Source organism: Pleuronectes platessa, chromosome 10 (assembly GCF_947347685.1).
Source record: "Pleuronectes platessa chromosome 10, fPlePla1.1, whole genome shotgun sequence".
NCBI lineage: Eukaryota > Metazoa > Chordata > Actinopteri > Pleuronectiformes > Pleuronectidae > Pleuronectes > Pleuronectes platessa.
In genome coordinates, this window is record NC_070635.1 from 3,557,558 (window position 1) to 3,584,833 (window position 27,276).

General features: G+C 44.3%; 1 protein-coding gene across 2 annotated transcripts; it reads right to left on the minus strand.

The window, feature by feature from the left end:
- Positions 1-82: 82 nt before the first annotated feature.
- rgl2 (ral guanine nucleotide dissociation stimulator-like 2) lies at positions 83-26,961 on the minus strand. 2 transcript variants are annotated; one of them, XM_053432711.1, is made up of 20 exons: positions 26,818-26,961; positions 24,632-24,847; positions 16,993-17,040; positions 16,482-16,565; positions 16,232-16,398; positions 14,479-14,535; positions 13,079-13,275; positions 11,782-11,891; positions 10,917-11,132; positions 9,813-9,916; positions 8,923-9,007; positions 7,217-7,276; positions 5,893-5,979; positions 5,771-5,803; positions 5,343-5,464; positions 5,154-5,240; positions 4,490-4,583; positions 3,885-4,109; positions 3,535-3,649; positions 83-2,516 (listed from the first exon to the last, which is right to left on the minus strand). In XM_053432711.1, exons 2-20 carry the CDS (start codon positions 24,788-24,790, stop codon positions 2,335-2,337), a joined length of 2,232 nt encoding a protein of 743 aa, XP_053288686.1. In that variant the 5' UTR covers positions 24,791-24,847; positions 26,818-26,961; the 3' UTR covers positions 83-2,334. The 2 variants fall into 2 exon arrangements, with proteins under 2 accessions (XP_053288686.1, XP_053288687.1); XM_053432712.1 differs by lacking the exons at positions 24,632-24,847; positions 26,818-26,961 and adding an exon at positions 19,118-19,841.
- Positions 26,962-27,276: the final 315 nt, after the last annotated feature.

A 27,276-nucleotide genomic window follows, 5' to 3' on the forward strand; every position in this document is an offset into this window, starting at 1 on the left:
GTGATGCTCCGCAGCGCTGAGATATAAGTCTCTATTGAACCCTTTTAATGTGTCCCAGCAAAAATCAGTCCAAAGCAATGAATTCATATAAAAGTAAATTTATTACCACAAAAATAGGACATCCTGTATGTAGTGCATAAATAGCTTTGATGTGAGACGACGCAGCACTGGAGGCGACCGCGTGTCCGCCGCATGTGCTGCATACATTCTAATGCAAACATGGGGCAAAGGTGAGCACCCTTCTGGAAAAAGGCACAGAAAACAATCAGTATAGCGTAGCATTAAACGCTAGCACACGTCATCCATTATTATTACCCAGAATCCTCTCCCTGGTCCAGCCATGCTAGTGCCTCGGCCGATGTACAACAGGCGTCACCAGCACCGAGCAGGGGAGCGCGGCGACCAGAGGTCACAAGACTTGTGTGGACGTTTGAGGTTGAGCGTTATAAACCTGCGATGAAGTCGACTCACGACATGAAAGAAGAGCTGAGGCGTTGTGCTGCACGGAAACAGGAATCAAGATGGATCCTGCTGAGCTGGTGGGAAACCAGTTGTATCTTTTAGTTTGACTTTCATCATTGTCCTCAACTGGGAAGCGAAGCCACTAATTTTGAAAGAGCTGCAAGTTGTAGTAATAGCCATTAAATGTTTGGCCACTAGGGGGCAGAAATATATCAAAAATAATCATTTTATCATTTTATTGCCTTTAAATTTGTTTTGGCTAGCAGCTGCCAACACTTTTTCTGTCCAAATGATGAACGCTTCTTTTAGCTCTTGTTTGGTCTCTAGCATAGACTGGATGTAAAGATGGACGCCGTGTCTCCACCTCCTCCCACTATCCACAAGCGAAGCCAAAATATCTCTGTTACAGTCTCTGCCGCATTTGAAGGAGACTCTGACACAGAGACAGATTTCGGCTTCACTTTTGGGGATTTGTCGTGTCGGCCATCTTTGTATAGAGTCTATGGTTGTGTCTGAAATCACCCACTCATTCACTGTTCCCTACTTTCGGACACTACTTGGTGCTGATTATCTCGCCGTTATCGCGGGATTATAACAACATAGGCTGGTGGAAAATATCAATGTAAATTTAAACCTTCATTTTACACTTGGCATTAATACTTAAAGGTTAAAAAAAAAAACCTTTAAACTATCCTTTTTAAATGTAGAAATAAATTTGTGTCCCACACTTTGTGCTGTGCTGATCTGCTTCTATTTACATTTATACGACAATTTCCGTCTCTCTACCACCAGCGCAATGCATTGTGGGAAACAATGAGTGCACCACTACAAAATGGCGGACTGATCAGTGAGTGATTTCGGACACAACCTGTGAATTCTGGCAGAAAGTCTCTGGCTGGATGTTTGACTTGTTCACTGTCTGTTTGCTCCGTAGTGTTCTGAAGCTTCGAGCTTCACCTTCACAATATCAATACTCAAACAATCAGTGTAATAGAAAAACAGGGATTGATGCCGTTTTAAGGTTTGAAGCTGAAATCCATATCTGCCCAATCACCCACTGTGTTGATTTGCTGACCAGTTTAAATAACAGATTCCTTGATGAACTGGTGACTTGCCAGTTTTTGGACATATCGAGCTTCTTGCCAGTGTAAACACAACGTCGACATCACACAGACGTACAAAATATATAAATATACAAAACATATATACGTGTCTCCTATGACCACCTCCAGTGCTTTGCTACAAAGATGCATTAACATTACATCTGGTTTTCCATTCGTGCGTCTTCCTGTTTTCGTGCTGCTTCCCAGAACCAGATCTGACGAGTTCTGCGTGTTAAGATTTCATTATAATTCTTCCTCCACAAATAAAACAGTCTTAAATCCTTCGACGGCCTCCTGGGTGATCGCAGACAGACCAATTAACTCTTCCTCTAACGATGGGGAAACATCCCTCACAGCGGAGGCAGACAACAACCAGGGATTTCTCGGTGTTAATTAGAATAGATCTTATTCATTGAGTTGGAATGAGCAAAGAAGAAAGAAATGCTTTAAGTGCCACCTGACTGGGAGTCCAGAGCCAGCACCAGGAGCACTCACTGAAAGGCCTCCGCCGCTCCTCCTCTGGATGTGAATCAGAAATGCATAATGTTCGGAAAGAAGAAAGACTCGACCTTCAGCAGCAGGAGGTTCTGAAACGTCAGAGGAACTTGGTCTCTGTGCTTTGGTTGAAGAGGCGTATGGGATAAAGGCATGTGTAGTTTTTTTGTGTTTGCACAGAGAAGGCCACGTTATTGAGAGATTCCCCCCCCCCCCCCCGGGTGTTTGTCAGGGGGCGACAAGCGAAAAGTTCACCGTGGACAAAGATCTGACGTCAAAACAGAGTCCTGACCAGCCTCCTCCCCTTGGCCTTGATTCGAGGAAACGTGGCGCTCGTCTCGGTGCTGATCGGATGTGAGCCAAGAGGAGTGTTCCCGCCTTTCCTCCTCAACAGGAAGTCAACGCTGGATGATGTCATGGCGTAGAAGACGTTTCCTGTGGCGGGGATGACCAGTTCTGCATCAAGAAATAAACACACAGAAAATTCAATAGAGCTTCTGATACCATCGGTACTCGAGAAGTGACAATGCAAGGTGGGTTCTGGTGGTAGAGACGTTGTGGATCATGTGTTGGAGGGGAACTTTGTTGCATGTACTTTTATACTTGTTTCTTGTAATTTCTCTACTGCTACTGTCCTATAAATCCTCTCTCCTGTTTCTCCATCACACTGGTATTTACTAAATTAGACCATGATTGACTCCAAACTAGAACAAAGCACCGTCGTGTCACGTCCTGAAGGGTGCCAACAGAGACACTAACAGTACAAGTTACATGCAAGATATGAACGGTGGAATATGGGGCTCCATTTCTATTTTTACCCATCATGCTTCAGCAGGTTTTGGTTGCCTGCAGGTAAATCTTCCCTGTTGAGAAACAAAGAGCCGAAACACATTGACTGAAATGCAGCTGCTACCGTCTTCTCTTATCTGCGTTCGAATGGAGATGGCTGTTAATAGAGATAAGGGAAAAATGTGGTCTGGACTTAAAACGCCTACAAGAGGCATCGGTGTCCATGTTGTGTCTCGACTTCAACTCCATTGTTGTGTCTCGTGTTGTAGGTCTTGGCTCGGACATCTTGTGTCTACACCGGAAGCCCCAACATATTGGTCATTGTCCCCAGAGGCTAATTCATGGTCAGACAATAGCGGATGGGCTCTGAGATCAAGGGCTCGTAGTGTCTCGCTCCAAGGACGACAGGGAAACGAGGGAAACTTGCAAACTGGAGGAGCCAGGGTTCAAACTACCGACTTTCTGGTTAGTGGACGACCCATTCCACATTGGAAATCCTCCCCTTGTTTGCAAAGGTGATGATTTACTCTCCACATGGCTGTTTAAGCCGGTGCTTCACTTATAAACAACAAAGAACTGGTCTAGAGAAACACAACCTACATTTCCAACATGAGTTTCTAACAGTGCTGTGGGAGGAGTGCAGTGGTTTTTCTGTTGCCACAGTGGAAATGTTTTCCATCTTTACCTTTTGCGTCGGGCAGGAGCTGGATCAGCTCGTACTTGGCCGTCTGTTTGGGGTCCTGATTGTGCTTCTCTAAGGCAGAGCTGATCACAGTGGGGGTCTTGTCATTGCTCGTAACCTGAGGGGGGAGGGGGAGATAAACAACTGTGAGTCTAGGACAGCTTGATTTGCACTAACAACATCCTGCGTCTTATCCCCAGGGTCCGGTTCTGATCACTATCATTACTGGATCCTGGCTGATAAGTGCAGCGAGGATCCCGTAATGATAGTGATCAGAACCGGACCCTGACGCATCGTCTTAACAGTGTCATGGCCGCCGCTGTCAATCAGAACCAAACACCCGGAGCTCCTACCAGAATGCTTCGGTACATGTTTCCATCGTGCAGGTCCATCCCGATCCTGATGATCCGCATGTCTGGCCCGGAGCCTTGAACCTGGTTGGGGGGGTTGTTGCCGCAGGAGGCCGATCGGCGGTGGGACTTTGTGGGCGTGGATGGAGTCAGGGTGTCGGGGGTGGACTCGGCGGTGGGAGGGGACGTTTCCACATCCAGACAGGACACAGATGGAGATCTCATGTGCTGCAACAGAACAAAACTTTAGTGAGGATTGTTTCTGGAGACTAACGACCGGGCAGGTTTACGTGTTGATTCCACTGCTGCTCGCTTCTGAGTTAATTTAAACTCTTCCTATTGGTTTCTGAGGAAAATAGACGGAAGCAGCAGAGAAACTGAACCTGAGCCCTCATGGAGATTTGCATCGGGGCCATTAACTCTCTGTTTACCTTTCAAATTGCCGTCTTTCCACTTCTCATGTTACATAAACCTGTGTCACATCCCCCTCCCCTCTTTTTTTACTCCTTCCGTTCTACACCTATCTCATACATGGCCTCTAGAATCCAATAAGAACCAATGAGAACCTAATCCTCAGAGACCAAAGCAGGCAGAGTAAGACATTTTACCTTTGTGAATTTTGATAGCAGGTTATTGACGGGCGAGGGGAAGTCGAAGAGGCTGTCGCTGTCGCCCGCCAGACTCGTCCGCGAGCGGCTCAGACTGTCGACAACAGGAAAATCACAAACTGTCAAATTAAGGCTGGAAATAATGATTTATTAATCAATCAACCAATAATTCAAGCGCTAATTCCAAAATGTTTTTTTCTGTGGTTTGTAATTCTGCTTGATTTGAAATATGGTGGACTTGTGAGGGACATCGATCCAGCAGAATGTTGATATGTCCTGATATACTAAAACAAATCAAGCCCCAAAAACCGTCATAATCCCCATGATGCAATGCAGTAGGGCCTGTCCCTGGACTGCTGCTGCCTGGTAAACCCCCACGTCTTTCAAAACCCACGCCTCCGGTTTGTAACACGGGAACGTTTTTTAAGTGCAATCAGATATATTCAGAATGCACATCTAGTAATAACTGTTTTAAAACTACTCACGACATGTACAGTAAATTAAATATGTGTGTGACTGGCTATACTTATTAGGCCCATTATCAAACAACCTAAATCCAGCTGTTTAGGTGGATTTAGGTTGTTTAGGTTGTTTAATGTAATTTCTTCCATCCACTCTGTGTGTGTCAGTGTGTGTTTGTGTGTGTGTGTGAGCAGGTTCTCACTCTGGACACTGTGTGATGATGACTGTCGGAGTGGAGCCGCGTGGACTCGGCTCACATGGTGCTTCGATCTCATTGGACAGTCTGTAACTGATAGAGATCGTCAGAATTAACGATAGGTATCTTCACAACCAATGTATTGATTCCAATGAGAGCAGTAAGACTGAGTGCATGCCCCTGATGTATGTTTACCTCTCCTCCTCGTTTAGTGCAGGGACACTGTGATACCAGCGCATGAAGGACTCGTCCGTGCTGAACACACAGTTTTTGCAGGAGGACTGCAGGAGGCGGATTTGAGCCAAAACCTCAAACTCCTGCAAAAACAAGAAAAATATATAAAACAACAACCACACGTTAAGTGTCGCTCTGATCTGCTCTCACTGTAAAACCATCCCTGCTCTATCTCTTCTCACAGTTTTTTTATCAGGGTGCTTCCACTCCTACTGTTAAACTCTTTTTATACCCAGAAGCTTATTTTAGCTGCTTCACTTGTTGAAAACTGTTCATTATCAAAGCATCAGCTACGTTTTCAGCTCTGTTCATTTTAAGAGCATGAGAATAGATGGTGTATTAAACTTCTGACCTTTATATTTCAGCGTACGACGTATTGCAACACTCACCCTTCTCCTTTTGTCGAAGTTGATGTAGCCATTCTGCAAAGGAAGTGACAGGATATTTAAGTTTGACTGTAAAAGACAGAGTAGCTTCCAGGGTTCGTCCGACAGAGACGAGAGGAACTTACGTCGAGCCTGTCTTTGACCGCGGTGTCCAGCATGGTGAGGTCTGTGAGGAAGAGGCCCAGGTAGGGCACGGTGCCCATGGCAGTGGACTGTGTCAGAGCAACAACAAAGAAAAAAGGGTTTTTCGTCAGTTCCCAAGAGATTTCTGTCCACGTAGTAAAAAGCTCTGTGCTCCACTCTGCTGCTGCACGCTGGTCCATCCCTCTCACAAGCCTCCATCACACCAGGGATCCAGCCGCGCTCAGCAGAACAGACATCACTATCCATGTCTGAATTTTTTAGGTAGACACTATTTCCAAGGATGTAATCCATTATTAATCTAAGAGAAAAGCATCACAGCTTTAACTTGAGCCCAGATGGTGAATCAGCCGTTGTCGTCCAGTCACAGATGTGCATTAGGACCAATATGTGCTGATATGAAAACTTTTTTTTCAAAGAACAAAATGCAGAAAAAGATGCTTGGGATAAATTTGAAATTGTGAAAATACAAATATACATTCAAATATAAGGTTTTAGTTTTTTTACTCCATCGGCATCAGTCCCAAAGGTTTAGACTACAAACATCTACTACTCAATAAAGAGAGCAAGTAAAGTAATGGACCAAAATCTTCCAACCTGCGGTGTATACATATATACATATATATATATATATATATAATGTAAGGAAAATCCGCTGATATAGATATATCAGAAAATAATGATGGTATCAGCCCCAAAATTACAGTATTGTTCAGGCTCTAAATCGGAAAAACTACTTGCAGGTTAGCGTCATACTAGAAGTTTGCACAGCAGAGTGTGAACTATACACAATAAAACTCACGTCCGCCCCTTTATGAGCCATACAAATACAGATCCTGTCTCTAAAGACATTACACTATATCTTTGTCCCCTAACTTTTACAGCCTCTTACATCATTTCCAAATATCCCAGAGAGGGTGAACAATCCTTCAGGCGAAAATGTTTGGTATTCACACCAAACACGAGCGGCTCACTTCATGGAAATTGATCTTTTTCATGTGTTTGAAGATCTTAAGGTTTTGTCTCATTGAGAAACAGTGGGATCGTTTAAAGATGCTCCTCTGTGACATCATCTGAAATATCTGATTGAAAACCATCCGACTCGACGCTCGGAATAATTCACAAATGTTAAACTGTGGCCAGAAGGAGCCTGTTCCAGAGACGTGTACTATTACGACTGTTTACAGCAGTCTTTGGTTTTTCAAGTTGTTCTGGAAGTTAATTATCTTTGACCCCGTGACCTTCCACAAACAAGCCGGCCTCCCTGGAAGCTCAACCTGGATCAGTTCTAATTTCCTCTCGGCTCACCTTATTAAAATGTCTGTTGTTCAGCCTGTTGTCCGTGTTGGCAAACTTTGAGGTTCCCTCCTGCAAAACAAGAGCAAGAGAACGTCTGCAGGTCAAAGTTCATTCTTTAATTTGAAAAACAGCAGTTTAATTCATTTGATCACTGATACCAGCGTTTAAGAAGAATATATATATATATATATATATATATGTACCTTTATGCCAAAGAAATGTGAAGCTGAGTTTTGATAATTTACAGCTTAACCTTAAACTTGATTTGAAAAATATAAAAAAAGAAAGAAAAAACAAATAAAACCGAATATATATAACTTGTATTAAAAAATATAGATATTATTTCATGAAATAAAACACAATTGCACATTTTCCCAGCATTTTTCATTCTGTAAAAGAAACAATTTCAAATCAGCGCCTGTCAGCAAACATAAAAGCTGATACCAATATGTCTATGGAAAAACCCACTTCTGTCAGTGCCAGCACTCTGAGCATGAATTACTTTATGATTAATTTTTATAGCATTAATAATGGTGCTTCAACACTGCTCAGTCTGCAGATCTGTCAAAGCAACTCGACATTAGCCGAGAAGACAGTCCGTCATAACCACGCTATAATAAAGTGTTATTACACTGTCAACCGCTCGGATGACAGAGCCCCTGAATCACTTCCTCTCCTCCAACTTTGATTAGAATCGTTCATCTCGCAGCCTGTCTGCTCGTCACTCACTTCTGAACACAGGCCCTGAGATGAAGGGGGAAGCGGGTGGTTGTGCAGAAGAAGAAGAAGAAGAAGAAAATCAAAGGGCAAACAGAAGGCGATGGTGTTTTCTGTGCATCAGAGACGAGCGAGCGAGAGACGCTGTCGAGTCGAGAGAGAGAGCGTTTGGTTGAATCCCTTCGGGGGCCTTCGTATCGGGGAGGAATCACAGCTAATGCAAAGGTATTGATGCTCGCTCGGCATCATTACAGCAAATCAAAACACAGCTAATCCTGCCCCCCCCCCCCCCCGACTCACTGACAGTGTAAACTAAATATAATGCACTTCTTCAGAAGGGCCTCGTCACACTGAAGGGAAAGTGTTGACAGAATAAGGGCAGTTACTACTCAACCAGATTAAACTGGTTTTCCGGTCTTTAAAGAGAGAGTCTTTAAATCTCCAGCAGTTGAATGTTGCTCTCAGTCGAGGATGATAGTGAGATGTTAGTCAAAGTCAATGAGTTTGTTTTTCCTGTACTGGAGTTTGAGGCTCGACGGCTGGAACCTAGACGTGTCGGACCCGGTAGCAGACTTTATACAAAGATGGACGACATGACATCTCCCCTGAAGTGAAGCTGAAGCATCTCCACCTCCTGCTGGGGGCTGGCTGCAATGTGGAGCCCGGTCTGCTTCATAGAATCTCATTTTAAAGATTACTTGATATCATAATTTTAGAATATAGGAACATAGGAACTAGAGATGTGTCGCCCATTTGTATTTACAGCCTATGCTGGGAAACCTCTTCTCTAGCCCACAGGCCAACAGTCATTTTTTTTATCATGAAGCAACACAAGCGGTCAAATGACACAATATCTGTCCAGGCGTGAAACTCTCACATCAAAGTTATTTTAAAAATATTGAAGTAAAGTAAAAGTGAAACCAGTCAGAGCTCGATGTCCCTTCTTACTTCAGACACTTTAACAAAAAGGGTACAGATCATATCTCCAGTGAACCCACCTCCTTCAGGAGCTCTCGACTCTGAGAGTAGTTGTCCTTCTCGGAGAATATTTCTGACAGTTCCTCGTATCTCTTCACCACCTCCCTGAAAAGAGACGCAGTTTATTTACAGCAAGCCCACATTCATATTTAAAAGTGCCACATGAGTCTTCTCGGGCTTTATGTTGTGAGGAGGACATTACTGAAGAGACAGGTTCTCCTTTAAGTTAAAGGAAAGAAACATTTTCGTCTTTACGAGGTTGAAAGTTGTTCTGTGAAAATGTCTCGAGCGCAAAACCAGTTTCAGTTATAAAGAAACTTTCCTGGTTCTGACCCCACGTAACATTTACTGTAATAAGATGCTTTATATTCTGGCAGCTCTGTTAATATATGTATTCTGATCTTATTTTTTGTTGTTATTATAGCTTATATTCATCTTCCTAAAAGGACTTATAGGGTCAACTGTTATTAGTTTTGCTTGAATCTTGTTTCAGGTCCAGATTAACATTCAAAAACATTTATTTCCACTTTAAAAAAAAAAAGATATAGTTTTTCTGATAAACAGATAAAACTGCAACCTTTACTGTACAGCCCTTACTTTTTTATAAAGGTGCAACTGCTTAATGTTATTATTATTAGTTGTAGTAATTTTTATTATTAACTATATCAAATGTATGACAAGCTTATATAAAAATGTAAAAAAAAATACAGTGTATATTTGGGACATATTAGTTCACGTTATTTCTTAATATCTTTAATATTCTTAGTCTTTTTTAGTTATTGTGTTTAACTTGGTGTTTTATTTAACCATCCCTCTCTTTTGTAATTGTGATTTTCATGAGGTTTCCGCTTTGAAACAATTACAATTAATTTTTCTGTCAGAGTTAAAAAGAGCGAGTTGATCCACGGACCTGTCGGTGTCCTGCCACGTCTTCCTCAGCCGGTGGATGGGGTTACTCTGCAGAGCGGACACGATGGCGTACAGCGAGGAGAAGTTCTTTCTGCCTCGGCACTCCTGTTGAGCACACACACACACACACACACACACACACACACAGACACACACACACAGATGAATACACACGATGTAAGTGAGAACACCTGTGGGGTTGAGTTCTGGCGAGTATTAAATTACAGCATCGGCCTCTTGTGCTGAATAATGTATACAGCTAAAGAGGGTTTTTCTTTCCAAAGGATTCCAGAGGCGTATTCTGCGTTTTGGCAGCAGACCGGTGATATCTCACTGGAAACTGGATTCTGTGTGAGCGCGTGTTTTTTTGTGCACGTGATGACAAACACAGCTTCATAAAGGAATTAGTGGCTGCAGCAGGGTTCACAGAGAGTGAAGCTCTGAAAGGAATAAAAGCCGATCCGAGGACGGGAGCCCGACCTGTCACTGCTCGGTTCTTTAAAAGAAGCTGATTATCGAGCGCAGGAACACAAACACTCAGTTAATCCACGTTTCCTCTGGTAGGAAGCTGTGGTTTCTTAAGCAGATTTACATTCTAGCTGTTCGCCTCCAGGTCAGATTGCTCTGACTCAGCACATTGCCGGTGTTCATGCAGGGAACATTCTCCTGAAGGCGTTTGAGACGGTGTGTGCACATCCAGCTTCAAAGGAGAAAAAAATGCTGATTTTCAATAATTCCTCAAAAATCAAAACCTCCAGATGCCCTCGAGCGGAGGACGATTTTGTTTACTGCTGCCGAAAAGAGAGCATAAATCAAAAATCATCGTCTTTATTAAAGTGAAATTACAAGTGGAGTTGCATAAGAAGCCGAGCAGTGACTCTGTGACGCTGTGTGCACAGTCACAGCCGGGAATAGGATTATGGTTTCGGGGATTAAGTTGGTTTATTGTAGGAAAATGCACAGTGGAGCGTTTTGGACGACTTGAAACCCCCGGCTGACACTTTTTTAAATTCAGCCCCAACCCCCATGTTTCAGTCCCGCTTTGTACAAATACATGTTTGTGGAATCACTTCTGTGACCTTGTGGTTTTCTTTGTTCCACTCACCTCTGCCACGCTGATCCATTTCTCCAGCAGCCGCGCTCTCTGCTGGCTGCGCAGCGTCGTCGGGCAGAGGCACGACGCTAACACCGCGTTGGCCAACTTGTTGAACTGCCGCACCGTGGCCCGGACGGACCAGCAGACGCCCTCCCTCCCCTTCTTGTCCCTCTGAGACCACAGCGAGCCGAGGCAGTGGTACGGCACCAGGCGGACAAACAGCTCCTGGGGAGAGACGGCATATTCACCTATAAACAACAGAATGAACTGAAAGAGCTTATTCCTCTGAGTTTAGTTCCTGTGACGGCTTTGGATTGATTTCAAGATTTTATTGCAAACTCGTGAGGCCGATTCTGAGATTCACCCGAGTTCAGTTCAGACCTTTTGACACCAGACGTGCCCGGTTGTAACCTGAGGTCCTGAGTGAAGGTCAAACTCCTTCTCCTCTTTTAAATCTCTCTTACAGACACAGAGGTGTGTTTTCTCCTTGTTTCCATCTCACTGTCATTTTTAAATAATCTTATATTGTTTTATTTAAGCTTGTTTTTATAACTTTTCTCATTTTTAACATTTGTTTTTCAGTATCCGTGCTCGAAAGCTGTGGAATCTTCAAATAGACTAACTGCTTTCAAATGTTTTCCATTTTTAACTTGTAACTCTATTTTGAAAGGTGCTATACAAATAAATATAAAGAATATTATTATTATTCAATATCTTAAATGCAGGTGCAGGCAGTTGCATGCAAACACATTGTTTTCTGTATCTTGTCAGAATAAACACAATCATTTCAAAAAGCGAGTTGTGAATTGTAAATTTTACCATCAATTATCAATATTTTGCTTTGGGCCACTTTAAAAAACATCTGTGCGCTCACCGTCTCTGTCCTGGTGAGCTGCTCCGCGATGAGTGGTGCAGGAAACCCCAGGATGCTGGTGGGTTCAAACTTGGAGGCGTCAGGCGGAGAGCTGGGGATACTGCTGTGATCTGCAAGAAGTGAAGCTGCTCACTTAAAAACAGTTCATCACAGATTCTGAAACACATCTGTACTTTAGTTTGTAGGCTGTGGAAACAACCCTCCTGCTTCCGGTTGCTCCTCCCTCCCTCACCTCCTGTTGCTCCTCCCTCCCTCACCTCCTTCTTCCTGTTGCTCCTCCCTCCCTCACCTCTTGTTGCTCCTCCCTCCCTCACCTCCTGCTTCCTGTTGCTCCTCCCTCCCTCACCTCCTGCTTCCTGTTGCTCCTCCCTCTCTCACCTGCTGCTTCCTGAGGCTCCACCTACAGAATCTAAACAGGAAGTCAGCTCACCTGAGTCCCTCCCCCTGAACAGAAGCCTGCAGGCCGGACACATGGTGGAGGCCTCGTCCCTCAGTAAAATTGACAATATTTGAGTGAGTGTTTAGTTCTGTTTGTTTGTTGTCTGTTTGTTTGAAACCAAATGAAAAGTTTTCCGTGGAACTTGGTGGGAAGCTGTGTTATGAGTTGGGGGAAGTGTCGGTGCTGTGCTTTATGGAGCGTTCTCCTCCCCAAGGAAAAAGAAATGGATCTTAATGAACAAAATCAGACATTAAGGGAAGTGATGTCTTATTTTTCCCTGGTCGAGGCAGATGGCTGCGGGGGGGGGGGGGGGTGCTGCTAATTGAGTGAACTGTTGTGTTTCTCTATAATTTTATACGGTCATTATTATTTGTAATTTGCTGCACGTTGATTAAATTTAAGCAGACAGTTTGGCATCATATCGTATATAATTTCTCCCTTTTTCAGAAACCATTACAAACTAATCCCAGTTAAAATAAGCCATTGGAAACCATGGATGGCTCCTGAGGCAAAATATTAAAGGACTCATAAGTTAAATTTACTAAAAATGTCCTGTAGGTGCAGCAGTTTCTCTCAGATCTCTTTTGTTAGATAATAGTTGTCACCGTCATCATCATGACTAATTGTCTGGGAATCAAGGATGTGTGTCTTTCACTAGATAAAAGAAAACCTTTGACCTGGTCACTGTGATACTGGAAAAGCAACTATTGCTTCATCCTCTGGAGACCATGGAGGTTTGTTTTTGCAGCCTCAGTTTTGGATTTCATAGCAGATGAAGTGATAAAACAAGTATATTTCTGCATGTCACATCCATCGAGGCCTTAACGCTGTCATTTCCATCCCAGTTGAAACACAGACCTCTGTGGGTGTCGGGGAGCAGGGCTCTCTCGCTGAGCTCCTCTGCGATCCGGAGGAGGCGAGCGCGGAGGTCGGCCGCAGAGGAGGAGTCCTGAGGGAGCAGGGGAGCCAGTCGAAGCAGACGAGAGGGCTCCTTCAAAGTCTTGAAGTCCTCGGGAAACTCGGTCAGCCATGTTCTGAACACGGTGCACACCGCCCTGAGAGGACGGAGGGAGAAAACACCAGAGGTGAGCAATTCCTCATTTTGATGGAGGGAGGGGTTTTTAAAGGACCTGGGTCTGTTTCTAGTTCAAATCCCGGCCGCAGGACGCGGATAAACAAACTGTTGCAGACGGGAATCGATGGAGAATATTGATATTTTTCCAGGTCATCTAAAAAGAAATCACGTTGTCAAGGGGCTTAGACAAGAAAAGCAGCTTAGAGAAGGTTCCATAAGTCAGAGGAAGCGGAGGATCAAGATTGTTTTCCTCTATCAGACGATGACAGAGTGCCTGCTTTTACCAGACACAATAAAAAAAACAGTCTTCTTATTCACATCAGAAAGTCGGCCTGGTACAAAGTGCAGCCTCTGCACATGAGGAATTATATTAGTGAGATAATATCCTGTAATGAAAAGAGACTGACCGAGCATTAGATCAGATTTAACTACATTATGCGATTGGTCGGACTTGATTCACTACTTGTTGACAACACTGGGGTTTAACTTCTTCTTCTTCTTTACTCCATAACATGTCTGATCACTCCACATTTACTTTATCTGTGAATTAAGTTAAGTTTACAGCATCTGTTGTAACTTTTATTCAATTACTTGTTTGTTTATATTATTTTGGACCTTTTATTTTCAATTATATATTTTATCCTTTGTTTTAAACTGTTATCATAGCTTTTAAAATAAATTTAATCAGTCAATTGTAGAACTGCACGAACTTGTATAAAAAGTGCTGTACAACTAAAGTGAGATCTTTAAAGTAAATTTAATTAGGTACATTTCTGTGCATGAAACACTAGCGAACGTTAGAGATATATATTATTGAGACAATTTCACTTATTTCTTTAACTTTCTTTCTCTTGTTCGAAGCTGCATTTAAAAAGTTTTTTTGGGTATTAATGAGTGAGTTGTCATTAGCTCAAGAGAATTATCTCCTGTCTCAGCATTTCCTCTCACAACCCAGAGCATTTTATTTCACTCTGATAACGTGGAATCTAACATTTTCATCAAAATTTGAAATAAGAAAAAAATTAAATATGCCTTTTTTTTATAATAACATTTCCCCCAAACCAGGAGCAGTAAGCACAACAGACTTTAGAGGACACAGCTCTGGCTCACAGATCCACACTCTATAAACAGACACAGTGTAAAAGCTCCACTTTGATTTTAAATAGCGTTTTGAAAAGCTCACTTGTTGAAAGCCTGTCTCATGTGGCTCCGCTCGCTGTCCCCTGGTGGATTCTCCAATCTGTGAGCAGAAAAGAAAAAAGTCAGAACAGCAGAATCACAAAAGCTTCAAAGTATCACCCGGCTTCAGATTTGTGCTCCTGCTGCGTCGGGTCATAAATATTTCTCCTGCTTTGCCATGAATGTATTTATGGCCTGTTTATCTAAAGATGCTTTTTAGCAAAGCTGGCATCTTAATGCTCCCTGAGCTTGTTGCCAAGAAGTTAAGTGCATGAAGCTGATTCTCTTTTGTGTTGTGTCTTTCAGAAAAGTTTCCAAACAGGTGTTTCATATGAATAACTCTTGTTATGACTTTATAAAAGAACCAAGAGCTTCTTCTTTTTGCTGAGTGGTGTTTGCTGAGAAAGAGTCTCAGCTACAGCTCTTTTAAATCACCACAAAGATGCTTCTTGCGATGTGAAGAAGTGTCTAAATCTATCGACGCCATTAATCTAGCTGTTATTAGACCAGAGAAATTTCAATGTTAAACTAAAACCGGTTCATCTTTTGAAAATGAAAATGATGTGTACACTGAATAATCAGTTTTGCAGACTCCAATTGTATCGTATATTTGTACGTTGTACCTGCCTTAAATAACGTTCACACATGCATATATGTACAAAAAGTACAAATACATTTTATATCCTTGTGCAGTCTTCCTGTGCCACTGCACTTTAGCCAAGTAAGTTTATCTGCAAGTCACATTTCCCATCTGTAGTGATAAGTGTATATTATGTACACATTCTCTGTATTTTATTATTTTATTCTTTCATTTTATTGCTCATTTTATTCTATTTTTATACTTTCATGTGCTCTCAAGCAACAAGTTAATTTCTTATCTTCAATACTTTGGTCTACAACCAAACTCAAGTATTTATTTCTACAAGTCTCATTTGTGCTTTGTTTTTATCGCTATTTAGCAAAAAAACATAACTTACTGATATTAACATCAAATTCAAATTCTCACAGAGCCGCAGCTCTTTAGGGTCATTTCTGATGATGTAAGCACATGGACCACCTGCATTAAAGGCCCCTTCAAATCCCTGACTGTTAATTTAATGGTGGAGAAAAATGTTTGCTGCATCAGGCACACCGGTTGAAACGGTTGTACTTCATCTCAAAACCAGTAATAAACCAGTAAGTGCCATCAACCGTTGGCTATAATCCAGTTGTACTTTCAGCTTTGCTCATATAAGAATGGATTTGCCGGTGAGAGACTTCACTTGTGCAGGAGATGGTTTCACTTTGTACATGAGCAGACGGTTTGTACCCCGGCCTGTGTGGGAGCATATCTGGAAACTGTCCCCTAAAAGATGACAGTGAAATAACTGCACCACTGACTTCAGACCAGGATTTTGTTGGTTATTCATGTCATCGCTTTTTTCTACCTCAGTATGCATCTGAACACATTTCAGTTTATATCCGGCAGATTGGATTGAGGCCCAAATGTTCCTCCACATTAGCAGGACAGAATTCTCAAATTGCTTTTTGTCTCTCTTCACCCAAACTCCCCCTGGACAGGATGCGTCTGAGATTTCACTGCTTCAAACTGAACTGCATCCGAGACGGGATCCTGTCAGCTGGTGCCTCGCTGCACCTGGACCTGCTTTCAGATTGATTTTTGAGTCTCTTTAAAACCCTCCCGGAGAAACAAAATCCCCTTACCAGACAAAAAACCCCAAACCCCCGTGCCGTTAAGAGGAGAAACCCTTCGTTACCTGTCGGTGAGGATCTCCAGCACTCTCTCCGTGGAGGTGAAGGAGCGATAGGTGGAGAGGAAGATGGTGATGAAGGACGAGTCTCCCAAAGCGAAGGAGTGGAGGAGGTGGAGCACCAGCTTCTCCTCTGTTCCTGCTTTCATACACTGGGAGCGAGACACCCGTGACTGGAGGAAGGAAAAAGAGAGGAAGTTGACGTTGGTGCTGCTGTGAGGATTTCTTCCGATCTGTCACCGACTGCAGGTCTTACCACTGGACTGGTGGGGCCGACATGCTGCTGCTTGACCACCACGGTGTAGATGACTCCATCCTCCTCTTCCTCCAGCACAGTGGACTGCAGAGAAACCAGGACACTGTTACCAGTAACCAGTGCAGTGCTCATTGTTATCCTGCCCATTTGTCATGGTCTGCTCTCTTCTGTGTTAATCAGCTTTGTCAGAACTCTTCCTCGTCATTAGTGAGTCCTCCTCACACTGTTCCATAATATGTTTCCAATTTATTAACTATTATATTCACTTTTTATTATTTGTGTGCGTAGTGTTCAGAGCTTTTTAGAAACAATCAATGGTGCAGCAGGAAACATTAAAAAACGCGTTCATCCTACCTGGTTTAGCTGCAGTGAAGATTTAAGCCAATTTTTTTAATACAATATTTATTATATACCTCTGAATACTTTAAAGAACGGATGTTTATTGTTCCATACACAGCATGTTGGCTCGAACAGGCTCAGTGTCCCGTGCGTGTTCCAGAGTCAGACTCACCAGGTCGAGAGGACAGTACCAGGTCGTCTTCATCGGTGAGGGCTCTGCCTGAGGAAGAGACGCGGACAAACATTAATGACAAACTTCAGAAGTCCATAGTCCCCTCAAGGTTATTAATAACAGGCTGTTGAGTTGATAGTCAGAGACAAACAGGAAATAAATGAGACGCAGCAAAGGTTCCCATCAGGCTGAGAATCAAACTGTGGACGTTACAGAATGTGTGTTAACCACCAGGCCACTTGGGCTGAACCACACATTGATATATGTGGTATTTTAGAGCAACCTGCACAGGATTTCAATGTTTCAGCTGATGCACTCACATTCTACTTATTCTACTTATTGTAGAGTTCTTATTTAATATCTAGTTATGTTGTTTAACGACAACTTTCCTCAAACTACTTAAAAAAGTCAACACACAAGCATTTTTCAAGTGTTATCATCAGCTTCATATCGACACACAACAAAGTAGCGTTACACAAAGCAGCAGATGATTCATGGCACTTTAACAGGGATCAGAAGAGAAAACAATGATGTGAGCCCCTTTAGCACAGGACACAAACAAACCCTAGAACATTTGGCCTTTGTCATTAGTGTGACAGAGTAAAAGATGCAGCAGTTCATCCACAGGCTGGATAACACTCTTCATCCACTCCAGATCCGTTCAGCATTGATATAAACATGACGACCATGGTGGATGAAGTAAATTCTGTCACTCAGGGGCAAACAAACCCTGTAAACAGCCCTGTCCCCTGTCCCCTGTCCCCTGTCCCCTGTCCCCTGTCCCCTGTCCCCTGTCCATGGCAGTGCTGTTGAGCCAGAAACCTTGGACTCACTGTTGCAGCCTCAAAATAAGTATTTTAAAAACACACACTTCCCAACTGAAGTGTTTCACAGGGACGCTCAGACAGATGAGCACCAACCTTTGAATGAGTCGGCACAGCTCACTCCCAATGATGTGAAGGAGATCAACCGCCATTTTAGTGAGATAACCAGTATATACAGATTTTGGTGTAAAAACAATATCACTGTTGCACTTCCCACCTGATACCAGCACACACTGACACTCAGTAGAACCCAAACCTCCACCGAGGCCCATCAGTCCCTTTTTAAATTCAATCAAGCACCAAACTTCACCCTCATAGATATCAGTCCCCTAAATATCCCAGAGTTTAGGATCCTGCTCTTGTCTGGATCTGTTCCCTGACACACACCTCATCCTCCCAAGCTCCGTGGAAATCCTCACGTTGTTTTAAACCTCACGTCTAAGGATAGTTCTTACAGTAAAGTTACAGTAAAGTTGTCATCCTTCAACAGAATGTTGAGGATGACACTTGTTTTCATTCCTGTGTCGTGACTTATCGCGGGCGGGGCGGACATTTTTTGTGTTTACATCCAGTTCACGGGTTTCTGCGTTGAACGACAAACAGCGATCACCGTCACGTCACACTTCGCCCGACGCTGACGCCACTTAGCCGTGACTTCTTTTTCCATGATTAATAATTCATGAGCAAAAAAACACACAGCGGAGTGGAGTCATCCCGAGAGTCTGGTGAAATCTCTCTCTCACTCGTCGTGAGTCAACAGGTTCGAGCTGCAAAAACACACCAGCAACACCTTGGGAACGCACACACAGACACACACAAACAGACACACACACAAAGACACACTGAAACCCAACAACAAACTAATGATCTGCCTTTCATTCATTTAGCATGCACTGACTTGTGAGCTCTCTCATATGCAAATAGAAGGTCACAGCAGGAGCCTGTAGAGTAAAGGGAGCAGTGGCCGCTGTGGCCTGTGGACTGCTGTATTCTCCCCGTCCCACCTGGGCTGTGATTAGCTGTAATAAGCACATGTTCAGCTCTATTAGCCTCTTTCAAATTACCCTGACTTGGCTTGATCGAAGGTCAACAACAAGCAGCAGCAGCTCCTGGCATTCACAAAGGATCCTGCACTGACTATAGGATACAGCCTGTGCATCAAACCTGTTAAACTAGCCACCTGTGCAAACTCTGCTGTTTTCTGTTTGCCGGCTATTCCATCTTTCCTATAAAAATAACCTCTCGCACACACACACAGAGAGAAAAATGCAAAAAAAAACTAAATAGTAAACGCGAGTTACCTTTCGCTCTGCAAGTCCAGACAGGACCCTGAGCTTCCTGGAAATCTTCACGATAAAGCTAGACATGGCATTTTCACTTTCCCCATTTTCTCTCATTTGTCGTTCTCTCTCCCTTTTTGGTTTCGTTCTTTCTTCACTTCTTCTTCCACTAACAGTCGTCCTGGATCTGTGCGTTAATGTCTTTACCGTCTGCCTCTTCACACTTTATGGCTCTGTGTCACAAAGACACACCTGAAGCAGGAGCTAAGTCCGGCCCCCCCCGAGCCTGCATCACCTTGGCACACCCATTATATACACACACTCACGCACACACACACAAAGACAGGGATATGCTGGTGTTGATAGGACAACACTCCTTTTCAGGGAGTCACTTTTATTCACAGTAACCCTTAGAGGCCTTAATAATGAAATCCTCATTGAAATACAAAAATAAAGGCTGTCATCAGTAGATGGATGCATGGGCTCTTGCCTGCACACAGACACACACACACACACACACCCACTGACAGACAAAGGCCCTGCAGCTATTTCCAGAACAATACCCCTTCTCTCTCAAACTCCCCTCTCTGCTCTCCTGCTCTCATTGGCCAGGCGGATGACCTTCCCTTGCAGATAAACCAGTTTGGCTGAGTATCCTGTTTAAAGCAGCGCTAAGCAGAGCAACAGTTAGACGTGAAGGCCTCAGTCTGACGACAGGTAGAAGCCGGAAACACTTCCTTTAATTTTTTCCATTTCGATTTCAGTAGCATTGGCCGCGTGCTTAAGATTCCTGTCGTCTTATAACAAGAAGTAATGATGGATCAGACAGCTTGTGTTTGTTTAATGACATCAGAGTGAAGACGTGTTGACTATTTGAAGATGTGTGTGTCTGTGTGTGTGTGTGTGTGCAGAGTATTTTTCCTCATTAGTCAGCGAACAAACATCCCCGGCTGTAAAAAGAATTGTTTAAAGCAGTATTTAGTATTTTTGGCCACTCGAGAGTAGAACCGGCTGCAAACACACAATTTATCATTAGCTCCTTATTTTGATTGTTAAGCCAACATCTCAGCAAAATTTTAGGAGACAGAGCAACATTCCCATTATCAATTAATCTGATCCATGTTTCTAATCAACTTGTTATATGTCTGGTCCTGTGGGAAACTATCCCGTTGCTCTGTTTTCCTTATTCCAGAGAGCAGAGCTGCTTTATTGGGACACATGAGATAAAAAAGCACGGCTAGTGGAGCGTCTATGAGCTTTTCCTTGTGAAACCAGACTGAATCTGGGTCACAGCAACAACCGGCCTCCTCTGTGCAGACATTTTTCAAAGGACATGTAATTTGGAGTTCAGCCGCCTCAGAGGCTGCCGGATAAGGATCGTGATTATAGGCCACAGCGGCGAGTTATTATTCATAAGGCAGGACTCTGTGGCTCTTGTTTGTGGAGCTCATGTGATTTTTCTTTAAGCAGAAACCACTGTTGGTTTTGTTTATGTTTGCCGGCTCTTCTGTCAGGGCCCCCCAGCGCTGCGCTTTCTTAAAGGTTCCCCCACACCAGCCACCCCCCCCCCCCCCCCCCCTCCCAGCCAGCCACCCACCCGAGAAGCAGGAAGTGCACAATAAGTGGAGACAAACACAGGAAGCAGGACGTGCTGTCGTGTTGCGAAGTTACTTTTCTTCTCCTTCTCCCTCCATCACAAGTCGAGGCTGAGTCCACCTCTCCACCTGAACCACGACGCCAGCTACAGAAGGGCACCAGAAAAGCCAACAGGAAGCTGGGTCTCCATCTTGAACCCCCCCCCCCCCCCCCCGGTCTCAGAAAACAACCTGTTCCAACCCTATCCTGAAATAAACCCATGAAAAAGCCTCGACTGAACAAATACACACCACTGACGCCCCTTGTTTACAACCCTGTCCGTGCAGCAAACAACGGGTCATAAATACATCTTCTGAAGCTTTATTTAAAGATAACCATTGTGTTTTTTCTTTTTTTTGTGTGTGGTTCACAACCCCGACCCCTTCCTTCCTATCTTTCTCTCTACTCCTCTCCTCACGCTTTCATCTATGTATCCCCCGGTGCCCGTTATCTGCTCCTTTCAAGTGAATCTCTGTGGCATTGAGGTCAAAGCTGCTCTATTCCCCTTAAAGGAGAAGAAATCCTCCCCTTGGATGTGATTACTCTGTTAGATATCATCGGGCTATTGATGTTCTGCATGTTTATGGGGAATAGTTGACTCTGTGATGTGCAAATTCTGACTTAACCTTGCTCCTCTGGTTTCTATATTTACAACAGTGAAGTGGGTATAGTAGCCAAGCAATCAGCCAGTGTGTGGGCCACCAGGAGAAGGCCCATACATCTGAGTCTGTTGAGGATGTGGAATGAAAACATGGACATTAACATGCAGCTAGAGCCGCCTCCGCTCCTCCGAGACGTGTTTTCCACCAGCTGTTGGAACATGGCTGCAGGGATTTGCTCCCACTCACCCCTCGGCGTCATTAGCGAGGTCAGCCACCGATGCTGGGTGATAACAATCATCAGCAGACTCCGTGTGAAACACTCGTTAGATCATCACACAGCCGCAGCAACCTGCCCCCCCCCCCCCCCCCGCCTGCCTTCCCCACATCACCACTGGTGGATCTGTGTCCGTGCGTTTCTACAACAGGACAAACTGACAGTCGCAGCTCCTGAGTAAGATTTGAGCTTCTCCTTCAAGTTGTGTTTTCTCATTCTTAACATAATTACTATTCTTACTATTCCCGTTGCCTCCTTCCCACTTGGACATTTGCGTTGGCACAGTTCACACGGCAGAACCTGACACTGGTGGTTGGCGTCCCACTTCATCCCAGAGGAGCTGAGTCAGGCTTCTGTGCAGGTCGGTCGAGTTCCACCACTCCAAACCAGGAAAAGCATTTCTTTATGGACCGGACTTCTAACTAAACATTGTCACGTTGAAAAGAATAAAAAAGCTTTTCATTGAGATTTACCTTAATCGACCCGAATGATTCAAAGCAGCCACAGCCCACGTGGTAAGAATATATGTATTCATGGTCATGCAGTGTTTCTATAGCTGCTGTTAAATGGAAGAAGAGGTTGCATCTGTGTCACAGGAAGTCAAACAGACCAACTAATAGACGGACAATAAAAACTTGATGAGGCTTTATTATCCAAATTTATGATTGTGTAGTTTCCATTTCACGTTTAGCAAAGACGAGAACATGGAAAGGATAAATGTCAAAGGGCTCAAACGTTTTCATAAACATGTCACAACCCCCACGAACTGACCTACTTTCCCCTTGCATGTTGTGAACACAACGCTGAAGGAGCCTTTTCACAACAGCTGGTCCACCTACTGGGCCTCATCTGGTCTATTGAACCTATCAACTTGCCTTTTCGGACTCTCTAGGGTCAATGTAATGCTCTATAGCTGTGGTTACATGAATAAAAAGGGTTAAAAGGTCTTTTTCTGCAGCTGCACATGACGTTACAGTATTCTGACGTGAAACCATCACCTACATTTGTCCAGTCACTGTTGTGAAATCCTAACAGGCCCTGAAACGCAGAGTAAGTAGCCAAAAACCTTGTTATTTAAAAAACTTAAAAGTCCTTTTGAAAACGTGAACCTGAAAACACACACACTGTTTCCTCCATCACAAACCTTCGTTGTTCACTTGAGCCGAGTCCCTTCACGCATCCTCGCTCACACGACCCACGTTTGCCTCATTAAAGAATGAGCGAGCGGCCGTATTGGATTCCACTTGACAGAGCGTCCTCGGAGACGGGCCGTGATACTGGATACCGCTTACCCCCGGGGGGGGGGGAGCAGGTGTACGCTGCAATCGACCAGCTTACCCACCACATGGATAATTAACCGCGAGGTCCAGCGGCCGCCTTGTGGCATGACCACGGAGGAAGTCATTCTGAGGGAGTGAGTGTGAATTCTGTTTTTAGACGGAGAGGAGTTTCTAACACCCGGGTGTGAAGATGACAAACCCTCGTGCAGGTCGTGTGTGAGTGGAGCAGGAGAGTCAGGGTCAGTCGCTTCTCATCACTCAGTGAAAATGCAGCTATTCTGGCGTTTTTTCTTATCACGCGCAAGGAAGAAGAAGTGAAACTTGTCCACAGCTGAAGAATACAACTTCACATAAACACCGCAGCTGTCAGTGAAGGATGTGATAAGGCTCTAGCAAACCCCCCCCCACAACTCACTAAACATTAACAGAGGTGAAGGATCGTGGGAAATCCACCTGCATCATGAACCTTCCAACTTCCTCTGTTTTAGTTCAACTTCAGTTCAGGGGGGAAGGGGAACCTCGGGGGGGTTGGACCGAATTACTGAGCACGTGCATCACGCCAACCAATGATGGCTGCTTCTCTTTAGTTTGTTGTCTGACGTCAGAGTGTAGTGATGATGATGCTAATTGTTTCCCAGGTTTGTAAAAGTCTGAACTGCTCATAGGAGCAAAGAAGATTAAAAAATAAAGATGAACTAACCTGAATTTGTCAGGTTAGCTTAGTTTTTTGGATCTGAATTCAAATGAAACCCAATATCTTTGCTGATTTACAGGCGCATGCAGTAGAAAAAATCAATTAGACCAACGCGACTGAACCCGAAATATTATTTCAACATTTTTGGTGTCATTAGCATCAGCTGGTTCTAAATCGTGTGACAGTTTTTTTTTTTTTTTTACTTTTCATGAACTGAAACCTCTTGCAAAATGTCTGAAGGGGTTTTGCAAACTAACCATATGCAGATGCACCACAATTTCTCCACAGTATCAAACTAGGCGATGATCCCACGCACAGAACACAACTGTGTAATGTTTGTTCAGTGTTTTTTCCATCTCTATTATCTGCTCTCTACTGGTTTGAGGCAAACTGACACGGTGGAGCCATTTAACTTTGTCTGGTTCTTGCAGTGAAAACTCGGCTCCTTCACAAGTTCTCCTTTTGAACGAGGTTTCTTCTTCTCGGCTGAGAAACTCGCTCACCGCAAAACTCCCCTGCAGAGTGTTAACTTTATCAAATCTCATTTCATTTGCAAATTATCCGGTTTATCACGTTTGGAGCTGTACCGACACTCAAGATAGGCCTTTGTCCTCACTGTGAGTGAGTCACTGCACACTAGGAACATTGGCTTGACGAGTAACCACAACATGTGTCTGTGACCTGAGGACATGTTAGGTTATAATTTGTGGTGGAAAAGCAGGAAACAGACAAACCATCTCCGTCTCTCTCTGGGTTTCCTGAAAACCAGTCAACCACATCTGCTGTTTATTAAACAAACTGGCAGCTGAATGCAGCTCGCAGGTTTTCATGGAGGGAGTCTGCTCTAAACTCCGTGAGCTGCAAAGGCCGGGGGGGGGGGGGGGCCTCGACCAATGAAACGCTCTCCCTATTCCCTCTGCATCTCCATCACTTCACCACACAGATGATCGGTATCCAAAACAATACCAGTACAAACTGCCAACGCAGAAAGAAGCTGTGAGCTCCGGCCAGAGGAAATAAAGATGGAGGCAGAAGGAAAGAAACACTCACTTGGGAAGTATCCAGTTCATCGCTGCCGCCCCCCCTCCCTGATTGGTGGCTCGGGGTGCCATGGTCAGGCGGTAAAGGCCGGTAGCCAATGAGAGGCACGTCGCTGGAGTCCACCCCCGGCAGGTCATAGCCACCTGTTCGCAGGTTACGCGGGAGCATGGTGCCGGCTGCCACAGACGGGAGGAGCACAGGAAAGAATGAGTGTCTCCTCAGCAGCTGTTCAGGGAAATAAACACTTGAGTGATTGGGTTGAAAAAAGATGCAGCATTTGAAAAGCTTGTGACCAGAGAAACACATTATTATAGATCATTATCATTTTTGGATGTTAACTAATAGAGAGCATAATTAATAGAGAGCAAAAATATTCATAAAGCAGCGTTTGGTTCCCATTTGCCACAAATCTAAAACAAACTCCAATTTAAGGCTCTATATTTCGTTTATACATCATCTTGTCAAGATGTTATTTCACCATATGTTTTATATAAAGCAATTCAAATGACTGGTTGATGAAAAGCACAACAGAATTAAACATTCAGTGCCTAAATGGTTTCATGATTAGATAACAAACCAATTTGTAAAAGAAGGCCTAGGATAACTATAATAACACTTTTGTTATTATTGATTATTTTCAGAATCAATTCACCTATTTATTATAGATATTCTTGATTGATCATATTGTCGTTAAAACATACGAAAACGGTTTCAGGTGTCCACCTAGCCATACCTACAAAGAAAATATGGGAAAGTATGAAATATTCATCAAGTTTGAATAAGATAATGTTTAGATTTTAAACAATAAATCAAATGTCTAATAGTTTCCAATTACTTGTCTGTCAATCATCTGATTAATGAATTGACTAAATGATGCATTTACACTATATATCCAAATTAATGTTATTATCTGAGGAGCTTTTTTTAAAAAATAAGTCGAATCATATTTTGACCCCGACAGAAATAAGTGTTGGACAAACTGTGTCGCACAACTTTACTTTATCAAACACAGTGATAACACAACTTTTATAGTATTTTCTAAATGAAAGGAAAACACTACAATGAGTTAACATGTTCATTGTGCCACACAGCAGGTCAGGATTTGCATTGGATGCACCCCCTCCTCCTCCTTCTCCTCCTCCTCCGCCTCCTCCTCCTCCTCCTTCCATTTCCCTTTCCCCCCTTTGGCATTTGCGCTGCCATGAAGATAGACATCTAGTAAACAGTGTTACAGGAAGAGAGGTGTAGGAGGGAGAGTGATGGAGCGCTTGATACAGAATGAACGTTAACTCTCACATGGCCCTGCAGCACTCACATGAAACCCGTTTGGCTTCGAGACCAAAATGTGCAGAAACGCTTTGTCGGCTGCTGTGAGTTTAAACTCCCACAGAATCCATCAAGCAGCCGGGCAACACTTCAACCTGAGGGAGAATGACCTGGACCCCCGTCTGCTCTCACATCCCTGGGATGAGACAGGGCTGAGATATAAAACGCCTCAGGTGTGATGGTGTGTGTAGAAATGTGCCGGCACTCCCAACTTTCCACTCTGCTCTGGTTTCGGCCTCCTGAAGCTCCTCGAGCTCCTGGAGCATTGGTGCGACATTTACTTTCTCTTACTCATGGCTGTGTTTGCTGTGGGTTTTGCACTTGAGCTCATTGTGTTCTGTGCTTGCGGATGAGAGAGAGAGAGAGAGAGAGGCGACAGGAACATGCAGCCCTGCAGAGGAAAAACAAGTCACACACACACACACACACTGTGCAGTCTATTCCAGGACCAACGGCTAATGCATGAGGTCTGAATGGCTTCTATTCACTGACCAAAGCAAACAGCCCACATTTGACTGAGGTGTACACACACACACACACACACACACACACGAACACACACACAAACACACAGCTGTAACTAGGTGACAGTAAGTCACACCCCATGCTCCTGTTCCCTGCTCAGCACACGTAGCCCGAGGGAGGTGCTGCTGCTCGGTCCAGGTAATGATAGCAGGTCACAGCGGATGAGGATAAAACCTGGAGGGCTGTAAAAGTTTCTCTCTCTCTCTCTCTCTCCCTTCAGACGACAGATGCTGTGACGGACGGGGACATGTGACGACGCTCGGGCCTCGGAAATGAACACAGAACAAGCGACAGAGCAGTGGAGCGCACGAGAGGAAGAGATGTGACGGAAGCCGGGAACTCACTGGTGCCGAGGTGTCATTCGCAGGATCGCGTCCCGTCCAGCTGTGGCGCGCGGGGACCGAGCAGCTGGATCCGTGGCTCAGCTGCGGAGCGTCGCACCCATCTGTGCCTCCGTCACCCAACGACGACGAGGGAGTCTCCTCTCCCCCACCCTGTCCCCTCGGTGTGTCTCCCCCCCCTATCAGTGCCCCCCACGCCGCTCGTGTGTCCAGCCTTCAGCAGCTGATAGCGGACTTTGCTCTGACTCCCTCTCTCTCTCCCTCCCTCCCTCCCTGCCGCTCCTCTCCTCTCCTCCCTCTCTATCTCTCTCTCTCGCTCTCGCTTCCCCCCCCCCTCTCTCTCTCTCTCTCTCTCTCTCTCTCTCTCTCTCTCTCTCTCTGTGACGTCGCAGTTCCTGTATGTTGTGCAGCTCTGCTCTTTGGCAACAGCTCCGTCTCTCCGGGTGGTACCTGCCCGCTGGG